This window comes from Cupressus sempervirens, chromosome 4 (genome assembly GCF_028749045.1).
Source record: "Cupressus sempervirens isolate cs-2001-9-10 chromosome 4, ASM2874904v1, whole genome shotgun sequence".
In the NCBI taxonomy this organism is placed as follows: domain Eukaryota; kingdom Viridiplantae; phylum Streptophyta; class Pinopsida; order Cupressales; family Cupressaceae; genus Cupressus; species Cupressus sempervirens.
In genome coordinates, this window is record NC_143121.1 from 70629755 (window position 1) to 70642263 (window position 12509).

Consider the following 12509-nt stretch of genomic DNA (forward strand, 5'->3'; position numbering starts at 1 on the left):
AGGGTTTTGTCAAAAAATTCACAAAATGGAAAATCATAGCTCCTTGTAGTCAATTTTTAAGTCATAATACTCCTCTGCAAATGTTTTTGGCAAGAAGTGGTTTCTTGCAATCAATTTTTGGATAGCAGTGCTCACTTGCAAAAGAGTTTGGTGATTTTTTTCTTTAAAACCATGGTTTCAGCTTTAGAAGCTATTCTCAGTGTCTCTGACTGCAAGAAGGGAGAACATTCAAAGTAGGATATATTGCCTTCCTAAGGTTACAACCTTAAAAAAGGCTATCTTAACTAAAAAGGAGTGGAGCAGAGAAATTGAAACCCAGGTTATATGACCGCCATAGATCAAATAATGAGTTAAGGAGGTTGCATACAAATTGGAATTACTAAAAAACAGGAAGATTCATAATGCACTTCATATCTATCATTTAAAAGGGCATTGGGAAGTCAAAGTATGCCTCCATTAGAGCTACCCCCACTAGATAATATTGATTCTTGGGACCATTATAAATATTATAAAATAAAACAATGACAAAATATTTGGTCCATTGAAAAGATCTTCCTAAAGAAGATGCAAAACAGGAAAGTGCGTTGAATTTGTAGCATCATTCAGATATCCTGTATCTGATTATTGCTTATATACATATGTATATATATACATGTGTGTGTGTGTATACACACACATATATATATCTTAATTGACTGTACAAACTGATTCGATCTAATTCAAATCTCCGTTATAAAGCAGCGACCATACTGTGAATATGATTTGGTTATTTACTGTTATCATTGTGCCATATCACCGACTAAGTTCGGGTATTGTGAAACATCAGATGCCAAGAATGGTCAGGCTCTTTGAAACATATAATCACTGAATATGATTAAGGATAACAACTAATGGTTAAGAGTAATCTCATGTAGAGACATGACCCTGTGTGCCCAAAAGTTTGGGTATTGTAAAACATCAGACGCCAATAATGGTCAGGCTCTTTGAAACATATAATCACCGAATATGATTAAGGATAACAACTAATGGTTATGACTAATCTCATGTAGAGACATAACCCTATGTGCCCTTTGGGCACGTAGAGTCATGTTTCTACATGAGACAACCATTCATTCCTTATATATATCAATGACATGATCGTTTGGAAACACATCACACACCATATGTTATTACCTGTGATCTGCATCTTAATATATATGCTCAATTGTGAATTGAAAAGACTGCATCAAGATGATCATTGAAAGAAGTAAGATACCAGAAATTCATACAAAGCATTTATTCAAGATCCCTGCTGTGATTGATATCAAGTTAAAGCAATCAGATCTGTCATTGTCTGGCAATTATTTATAAGGTAAGCTTCTACCACTGATCTTACGTTCCTTAACAAAGCACAGAAATTAATCGAAATCCAAACTTAAAATTGCTTGAGGACAGGCAATCTTGGTAATGGTAGTGTTATGCCCACATTTTGAATAATAACCAAATGCCCATCATAACATTATTAGAGGCTCTTAAGAGAATGGACTTATATGATTGGTAAGTGCTAGGCAGCAGCAGGTGAGAATGAAATCATCTAACGTAATACAGAAGCCTAAATTGTATTTTGCTTAGTGCAGTCAAATAATACTTGATGCTGCAGGATTGAAAATACTCGTGATCTCTCTTATTAATGCATGTTTTCAACAAAATGAGAAATGCAATTTCTCTCAAGGAAGGAATAAGTAATATAATTCAAAAAGGAGCTTAAAATTAAAGTTTATCAAGGGACATTTGAAGGGTCATAACTTTTAGAAGGAGAGGGTAATGAAGGAGAACCAAGCAAGGAGAAGAAAAATCATCATCAAATACATCTTTATATCTACTTGTTATTCCTTGTGGATTGGGGACAGTATCTCTACAGCCTGACAAGAAAAACCCTCAAGGACTTGAAATTGAAGAATGAAAAGTTGAAACCCTTTATTTTTCTCAGTGAGTTTGTGAACAAAAACCCAACTCAGGCAGATTAATATATTATTTCTCAGTGAGTTTTTGAGACTTACTATAATTAGTATCTTTGTATGAGTCGGCTTACTGTAAATAGTAAGTCATGTAGGTGTCTTGCCTAAAATAGTAATTTCAACAAGTGCTTAACATGTAGTTGTACAAGTCATACTTACTAAGTTTAGAAAGTTGCTAAATTTAGTGAGTGGTCTTTATTTCGAACTTTGCAACTTGGTTGCCTTTTAAAACTCGAAGTCATGATTGTTCATATGTTTTGAACACTTCTGTAACAGTGAAAATTCCTGAGCAATAAAACTTAAGAGATTGGCCTCTGGTACATTTTTACCAGGTTTTCCACATAAATACTGTGTTATGTGTGTTTGCTCAATTCTGCAAGTTTCTACAATAAGTTATTTTTCATTAAAAGGATAAAACATGTAGCTATAAAATCAATTAGTAGTTTAGAACTGACCAGCACATTATTGTAAATGATACATGAGTTAGTGAATCGCCCTACAAATATCCATTGTATATGGATCAAATATCCATATGTTAGTGAATTGCCCTACACATATCCACAACATATTGATCATTGAGACTTGTGTCACTTTACATAAATGATACGGTTGGCCACCAAAGATGATTTCACCAGCCAGGTAATCTATTTATTTATACACTAATGTTACATGATGCTAATGTGGCTGCGGCAAAACAAATATGATGTAAATGTTTACAAAACTTAAGGATATGTTTCCAGGCATAAACCAAACCATTTTTTAAGGCAGTACATAAAATTTACCAAGCAAGACATGCTTCCACTAGAAGATGTACTGAAGAAGAGGCAATTGCTGCTACACTTGTACAATAATTATTCCATTTATAATGTGCAATAAACACAATCTTTTCCGTAATTTTTTTTACTGTTGACTCCTTGAAATTTTTAAAATGAAATCCATGGCGAAGTATGTTGGTTTCTGTTAAGTTTGTAGTTCAGTCAGATCGATATGATCATGAGTTTCATTATTGATGATAATATATATATATATAAAATAATGTATATATTATACATATGGTTAGTTATATTATTTTATACTAATTAAAGATGTTTAAACCTTGGAGACATGTCTCTTCAAAAGACATGTCTCCTTTTCTCATACTTATATGAGATCCAAATCTGCATTTGAAATATATCTATAACAATGGCAATATAATTACATTTACAGAAACGATCTTAGTTACTCAACATGGTATCAAAGCTAGATTTGCAAATGTAAGAAGACATATTTTTGAAATTATTATCAACTTAACTTAAAAGACTCTTCAAATGGTGGGTGCATGTCAAGGGAACCTGTGTTCTGCCAGAATAAGGCTGAAAGATTGATCATTGCCAATAATATGTGAAATGGATGGTCAGACCAATGGAGCATAGGCTGGGACCGCAGAAGTCTTCATCACAGATCCATGGGAAAGGGCATAGATTGGATTCTATGCACTTACTGGACATTCGATAGGGTCATCTTCATTGATATTGTCTTTATTGAGATAAGCTTCTCGGTTCTACCGTTGGAACCCTGACTCTCAAAATCTAAGAGTTGTATACGTAATCTCCACCGTGTGAGATGGATCAAGATGGGCCTCCAAGATGATTTGAGACTCACTCCTTGTTGTATGAGAGGAAGAACAATCTACACTGCTGGAACTACCAGTCAGAGATTATATAAAACTGTAGGAGTTTTACTAGATCACCACTACTCACAAGTATGTGATCGTACAATGAATGGAGTGTGCGGCTCAATGTGGAAGTTAGGCATGCTACTTCACAGCCAATCTAAGCCAACACAATGATGATAGTAGAGATAATATAAAATAAACTAAATTAAAGTCTGACTAATGGCCATGACCATGAGAGTGCCCGTGACTTTTCCCACTACATACGCAGCTATCCTGAATTCAAATAATAATGCATCAAAAATAGGAAAAACAAGTCATATTAAGCCTCAACTTTCTTATTAGCAAAGCCCTGCAGGTACTCGTCAGTGGAAAGTAACACTGAAAAAATATAAAATGGGAAGTAACAGCCAAGTTTTGAACCCCAAGAATTATCACAGCTGCCTATACGATACAAATAGGGCTCAGGTCTGTACAAGTCAGAGGCTTGACACTTAACATATAGTGTGGTTAATTTAATATTTAAATTCAATGTGCACCTACGTGGATATCATGGTCCACATAAAACAACAGACCCCACCAACAGGCTGACCAAAAGGAGAAATGTATTAAAAAGGCAACCTCACATAATATAGGCAACTCACCCCATTCAACCCATGTTTTATGTGGCAGATGACTGAATATGAGAGTCATAAGTTTTGAATTTAGAAACATAACCATCAACCATCCAACATGTATTCCCCATATCCACAGCAGGAACTAAGAAAGATACAATCTGGGTACAGTCAAAGAATTCGTTAAAAGGCAGTACAATAAGTGATACACGTTCATAACCGGAAGTCAAAGAATTATATATTGTTGGAGATTTCTATTTCTATTTTTCTATTGGATCAGATTGTCCTTATTTGTCTGTTGATCTGATAATTTGCAAGACAATTATTAAATAAAAGAAGTGATATTAATATCCTGAAGAGGTGAGGTGAGACATATGCCTTAAGAGGCATTGATTTTCTTCGGCCACGCCATCATATGCAAGGAGGATCCAGTATTGGAGACATCTATATTGTACATAAATTAAAGGATATGCATACAATTAAATTATTGAATGTTCTTTAGAAACTCTGATGAAGATTCTTAAAAGGTGACCTAAAGTTTTATGAATATCGAGGTATGAGAGAATCACCTTCTTTGTTTCATCATATTGTTCATTTTTGGACAACTAAATAAGAGTTTATGATTATTATCAAGGATCGAGGACAAGAAGTCTACGTTAATGTCAATCAAAGATCTAGTATCATCAAATTTTATATAATAGATAACATTAATTAAAATTAGAATGGGCAAACTATCAAAAATGTATGGTTATGGTCGCCAAAGCATTTGAACCACCTATGGTTATCCTTTTGATGAGCAAAGCTCTAAGAATGAGTAATAGATCCTTGTGGCATGAACACTCTAAGTTGGTATATGGTGGATGATTTTGGAGAAATGTCAATTCTCATTTACTTCTATTGATAAGCTTAATGAATGTTTGGATCTTCATTGAATAAAATGACCAAACTAGAAAGAAGATGAGTACTCAGAAAGAAGGAAGAAGAATTCACTAACAGAGATAGAGGTTGATATCATTCATGGATGATTGTCTCTCATTAGACTTGATATTGATTAAGAAATCTATAAAATGAAGTATGTAAGAATTTTACATTGTGGGGGATGAATAATTATATTAATGTTTCATTCCCATTAGAGCCATTTTCTGATTTGATGTATATAGACCTTAATTAATGCAAGAGCATCCTGGGTTGCCTTGTTATCCTGCTCATTTTTGTTCATTTTGCATGTGGATGCCGAGTGACTCTTCATTAACCGAGTTACCCAGTGTACGCTAAGTGACTCTTCAGTAACCGAGTTACCCAGTGTATGCCAAGTGACTCTTCATTCACCAAGTTACCCAGTGTACGCCAAGAGACTCTTCATTCACCGAGCTACCCAGTGTATGCCAAGTGACTCTTCATTTGCCGAGTTACCCAGTGTATGCCAAGTGACTCTTCATTCACCGAGTTACCCAGTATATGCCAAGTGACTCTTCATGTGCCGAGTTACTCAGTGTATGCCGAGTGTCAGCATTTGGACGTGATTTCTGCAAGCCGACTTGCCGGATTTATTTTGTTTGCGTCATTTATGTTAAGATATTTTCTTGGGATGCGTCCAGACCATTGTTGGATCGGTCTTCCTCTTGTTTAATGTTCTAGAATAATCTGTAAGCCATCTTGGCAAGTATATATAGAGTGTTTAGGCTTAGAGTTAGGTAAGCTTTTGGGAAGAAGATTAGGAAGCAGAACTGAAAGTGCGAATTTGCAATTGGACCTTTGAATGTGAATGTATTTGTAATTGGCGGTAATCTAGAAGGCCTTACAGCTGGGCATGTATGAAGATATTTTGATGAATCAATAAAAGTATTTCACTCTTCTTCCTCCTTTGGTTGTTGTTCTTTGTGTTTGCTTCCGTTGTGTTAACTCTTGCAGTGTTATTTGGATAGCTGGGTGAGCCTTTGGCCCTAGTTATTCATCCTTTTGCCTGCGTCATTAATTATAGTATTTATATCAAGGATGTTGATGTATAGATAAGTATTTATTAATCTTAATTATTACATTTATCTATTCATTATAGTCTCTCTCTTATTCGTATTTCTATATGTACTATATGAGTTATTTCCCTTGATCTTTTCCTTTGTATCTAAAGATGATCTTGTAGGAAAAGAAGAATGGTACATTAGGCATATTGTGCAGACTCAATCTCATGACAGTAGCTCCGTAGAAGTTGTGATCAAGAACTCATTAGTCATTTGATGATCAAGCTGGATAAAGCAACGAAGGAGCTCTGAAGATTAATACTCGAAGGGAATCTAAAAAATACATGGGTGTGACTTTATGATTTTGATGGGCCTACCATTGTGTACATCATGAGAAAGTGATGGCTACAATTGAACCACCTACGAGTCTCTCTTTGATAAATGAAACTTGATGTATGAGTTGTAGAATCATTCAAGTGGCACAATCATATTCAATCAAGATATTGGCATATTGAGGACGAGTTTGTGTTCGCTTCTACTATTAAGCTAAATGAATGTTTGGACTTTCAATGGATAAAAGAGCAAGTTAGAACTTAGAAAGGAGTTATCATTTTTGATACAAAATTGTTCAACTTTATAAAAATAAGTGGAAATTTTACATTGTGGGGGGAATAATAGTCAATGTTCCATTCCCACTTTTAGAGGGGAGATGTTCCATTCTCATATAATCCAAGAAGAAAATTCTGAATCTTCATTTGCAAATAAGTATTCTTATTTATGACATTTATCTCTCTCTTATTTGTAATTTCTGTGTATACTATAAAGTTTATTTACCTTGATCTTTTCCTTTATGGTTGAGGATGTTCTTACAGGAAAAGAAAGTTGGTACTTTAAACATGCTACCAGATACTGTGCAGACTCAACCTAATGATAGTAGCTCCAAAGACCCTAATAATCAAGATGGATAAAATGCGGCTCTCATCTTTGATGATTAAGATTATGAGAGTTTTCTACATTAAGAGGGAGCGCAGGAGCTTCGAAGATTGATACTCAAGAGAGAGTCTAGAAATACATGTGGGCGACTGCATGATGTTGATGGGCCTACTCCTATGTATATTATGAGGAAATATTGACTTATCACTAGCAATTCTAAAGATTGATATAAGATTCAGAGTGAGTTCGACGAGCATCATTGGGTGAAGAGAGTTTTTGAGGAAGTAACTAGAGGACCTGATTTCCAAGGATCGATGTTCAAAGGAAGAAATTTTGAGATGCAATCCTTCATAGATGATATTTTTTCTATGAGGTGAAGTTCTAAGAGAAATTCTTTGTAATGCGCTCTTCTCTATGAAAGAGAAGTATGAGGTGAAAACCCTTTGTTCTACCCTGTAGTAGCAGCTATGGTGGGTCCACCCTCTACCTTGGTTCATGGTGGATGTCATGTGAGTTACTACATGATGCTGTTGTAATATGTCATGAAAGATGACGATCTTTCATTGATGTATATATCTAGAGGGGAGTTATTGAAAGGTTACGATCTTATCAATAATTGGACCTGTTATCATAACAAACTACATAAAGTTGTTGTCTCGGTGTTCCGGAAGTTATGATAATGAACATAAGGTAACTATTGTAAGGTGACGATTTTATCAATAGATGACCAACCTTCTAACACCAAAAGTGTTGGTTATTGGTGTCATTGTCATTAGGCTGGATTTTGCCGAACACATTGATATCCATTATGATTATTAGGCTGAATCTTGCTGGACACCATGAAAATTATTGGTGCCATTGTTATTAGGCCGGATCTTGCCAAACACATTGATATCCATCATAGTTATTAGGCTGGATCTTGTCGAACACCATGAAAATTATTGGTGTCATTGTTATTAGGCCAGATTTTGTCGGACACATTGATATCCATCATGGTTATTAGGTCGGATCTTGCCGGACACCATGAAAAATATCGGTGTCATTGCTATTTAGCTAGATATTGCCAGACATCATAACTTAAATCTATTATAGACCACACTTAAGGTGGTATTCAAACTCATATTAAAGTTATAGTAATTGCTTAAATTTAATTTCCCTCCTTGCTAAAAGGAAAAGTGTTAAGAAATTTAGTCTCATTATGAATTGTAGCAAATTCCATATACAATATGTGTGTGTTGATGGATTTATGTTGATATCCTTAAATATGTCATCCTAGGAATATCATACCGAGATGAAATCTCTTTGTATACTCGAGAACATAATATGTTCTGTATCAATCCTTCCTAACTAAGAGGGAGTGTTAAGTTTGTAGTTCAGTCAAATTGATATGATCATGAGTTCCATTATTGATGATAATATAAATATTCCTATATATATGTATGTATGTATGTATGTATGTATATATTATATATATAATAATGCATATATTATACATATGGTTAGTTATATTATTTTATACTAATTAATGATGTTTAAACCTTGGAGACATGTCTCTTCAAAAGACATGTCTGCTTCTCTCATACTTATATGAGATCCAAATCTGCATTTGAAATACATCTATAACAATGGCAATATAATTATATTTGCAGAAACGATCTTAGTTACTCAACAGTTGGAAGCAAAGAGTTTGCAGCACCTGCTTGAAACATATTGAGAAATGTTTTCATCAAATGGCAGCTTCCAGTAACCCATATTTTTCCCTCTGCCTTAATGAGTTTAGTTTTACACAATGATGCATTATCTAGCTGAAAAATATAATATACGATGGAACAATTTCTAGGCCAAACACTACAATACTTTTTGTCAAAACTCCACAGAAAACTAAACTATTCATCTCTCGTGACCGCGCCGGTTTACTTTGTCACCTTACCCTTAAAATATTTTCTACATACAATATCCTCTCACAAGCCAAAAAGCCATGCCTTGATGAAAAAAGACTATTTCCACAAATCAAAATATCATACCTGATAACGTCCACAAATACATCAGTGTAACAGGGAAGATACTAACAAAAACTCTAGACCACACTGTTGGAATATTGTCATTGATGTTGTCTCTTCTTGCAACATTAGCATGAGGATCCCTGGCAGCTTTTGGAGTGATCTGAATGTCTGCCAGTATGTTATGTCCGGCTCACTATGCATCAGTGCTTTGTTTTTTAGTCCGCATTCCTCCGCAGTTACAGATATTACTTTGTGATTTTGATATATGTTTATAGGTGCCAGTAGTACTTGAATTCAAATTTTCATGTGGTATGATTCTACGGTATGAAAGTTATAAGGTTCGGAAGTTCTCTCTTGTAGTTTCTCTATTACAGAACAAGTTCTTCAGGATGGCCACAATTTGTTAGAAGGGTGTATTTGTCTTTACAATTTTGGGGTAAGGTTAAAGATCGATTGTAGAGTGTGGTTTCCAGTTGGCACCAATTTTCACTATACCTATGCTGACTTATCAAAATAAAACATGTGAAGTTTTTGGGAGCCGACTCAATTTTGAATGAAGCATTTGGAGCATACCTAAAACATGTTATAGAATCAGATATTGCGATACAGAGACTAAGATCAGAAAGTGCAGAAGAAATTGATAGTTGAAGTGTGCAGAAACTGTCTACTGAACTTCAATGTGCATATAAGAGATGCAATTGTAACACTTCAAACCCTTTGTATACTTATTTTGTTTACTGGGCAGTGAGCCCTCCAGCTGCAAGCCTTATTGGGCAGTGAGGCTTGCAGTGAGCATCTTTGTAATATTTTGTAACCAGTTACAAGATATTGAGATTTAACCCTGTTCGTAGTTTTTCCCTTACGGGTTTCCACGTAAAAATCTTGGTGCCATCTATTATGTGTCACAATTATAACTTCTAATTTCTTTACTACAATTGACTATACTATGTGGATGGTTGTTAAAGGTTTTAAAGTTTTCAAGGGAATACTGATTCACATGCCCCTCCACTTTCAGTATTTTGGATGTTCCACACACACAAATTTCACAACAACAGCAAAAAATTGGAAATTGCTATCACAATTGGACACAATTGGTGCAGATATTTATAAAATACTCAGATTGTAACAAGGCTTCAAAAAAGTATTTAAGTACAACAAAAGACAAAATCATACATTGGGTCACTTGATATTATATGCAACCCAAACAGACACTAGCCCTAATATTCAGCAAACAATCTAAAAGATCAAATCACCTCTCACCCCACTCAATGTTATTGACCAAGGAGCGGCCCAATACATCTGGAAAGAAAATTGCATGGAACAAGAGTAGAATCACCATTGAAAGACTGTACAATAGAAACGAAGGACCGCAAAATTTTAGTGAAGAAAATATGTAGAGCAAAAATTTAAATCATCTTTCAGGCTACTAACAAAATAGAAGAAATAATTGGCCAAAACTTAAGAAAACGAATTGAAACAGAAGATTAAATCGATTTCACTGCATAGAGTTAGCAGAAAGGTTAGTTTAATCTCTTTTTGCGCACAATTTATTTCTCCAAATTTGTTTTCATAAATGTTATGGATTACACATACAACAAAAGATTGAATCAATCTTCATTGCATACAGTGGACCGAGTATTTGATTTAACCTTTTGTTCTACATAATTTCAATCTCCAAGCTTGATTTTGAAACTTTTGTTGATTCCACAGAAAACGAAAGATTAAGTCATATTTCATTGCATAGAGTGAATGGGAAGGAGATTCTGTTTTATAATGTAGTAAACTTATTCCTCAAACTTGTTTTTATGACTACAAAAGATTGGCTGTAGTACGAAAGATTAAAAAACCTATCATTGCATAAGAGGGGACCGATAGTTAGGTTAAATCTTCTATTTTATGCAATTTATTTTCCCAGGTTAGTTTTCATGACTAACATGGACTGGCCATTAGCCAATAGAATATATCAACTTACAATAAAGAGTGGGATTCAAACTGAAGATTTAGTTTTCCTTTTTGGTAAACAGTAACACTGCTTACAAAAAACCAGATTAAATCAAATCTCACTACATAAAATCCGCCAAATGTATATTTGATCTTTTGTTTTTATACAAGATCCTCCCCCGAGCCTATTTTCATATCTAGTATAAATTAAGGCAACTAGAAGCATCTAATGACTAACCTGAACAACTTCAAAATATAATCATTTAAAAGGACTAGGTATAGGAAAAAACCAGAATTTGAATTCGGGAAGCCTGCGAACGAAGGGCCTGAACTCATCGGAACCCTTGGTTGGCAAAGAGACCCCATCCATCCCTTCGATTTCAGGATCAACTTGCGGAGACAGAAATCCTATCAGCAAATTGAGCACATAAATCCCCAATCCATAAGACACAATGTAAAACCCCTGCACGTAATAAACCCTCAAAATGTATATAATAGCAGCAACAGAAGTTCCGAGCCATCTGTAAAACGGGTGCGGGGTCGATTTATCCAAATAATACTGAAATCTCCTCGAAAAATTGCTCCTCCATCTCGCAAGCGGCACGGATTGCCCTCCATCGCCTGTAAACCCTTCCATCACTATGAATAAAGCTTTATTATCAGCTAATAGGGGATTCTGGCCCTTGTTTTACTTGCAGTATTCGCCTTTTCATGCAAGTTTATAAGGTCATTCCGTACTAAACAGCATTAAAGCTCTGCAATTGATTGTTAGCTCCAAAGCCAGCAAATATTTCTCAAATTAACCTCCGAAAACGTCAATATTTTCACACTAGAAAATGCTCCGAGTAAATTTGATACGACGATCTGAATTCAGACTATCATTGATTGTTTCAAGTTCAAAAGACCTGCCGACGTGAAATCGTGTTAAGCAACAGCGGTTTGTTGCAAATGTTAGGACAAAGATACATTGAGAACTCGCATGGCCTTCGGAAACGGCTTTTGTATAGCAGATTCTTTGCGGTAGCCAAGGATAATTGTTTTTGCCTTCAGATGTATTTTATGGGTATTTCCTGTCGTGGAGAATCAATTTGAAGTTATTATCACCGGCACGTTGGGGGTTCCGTCTATGCAGCAACCAAAAGGACCTATTTAATATAACTAGCAGTTGCAGCAACCCAAAAAAATGCAAGTAACAAAATATATTATTATTATTATTATTATTACATAAAAAATTTAAAATAAACAACTAATAAAAATATTTAGCAAATAATTTTAAAAAATAAACAACTAATAAAAAATATTTTGAAATTTATTTTAAAAAATAAATAAAATATAATTTATCAAAATAAATTTATTACTTAAGTTACATTCATGGAAGATGTATAACAATTGTATTCATAAACTAACTTAAA

General features: G+C 34.6%; 1 protein-coding gene across 1 annotated transcript in view; it reads right to left on the reverse strand.

Moving 5' to 3' along the window:
• LOC149559988 (protein RER1B-like) overlaps window positions 1–12223 on the reverse strand; it is a 32149-nt gene extending 19926 nt beyond the window's left edge. Inside the window, exon 1 of the mRNA XM_089824397.1 lies at window positions 11388–12223. Within this exon, the coding sequence (XP_089680523.1) occupies window positions 11388–11734 (347 nt within the window). The 5' untranslated portion in view covers window positions 11735–12223. The remainder of the gene's footprint in view (window positions 1–11387) is intronic.
• Between the last annotated feature and the right edge of the window lie 286 nt (window positions 12224–12509).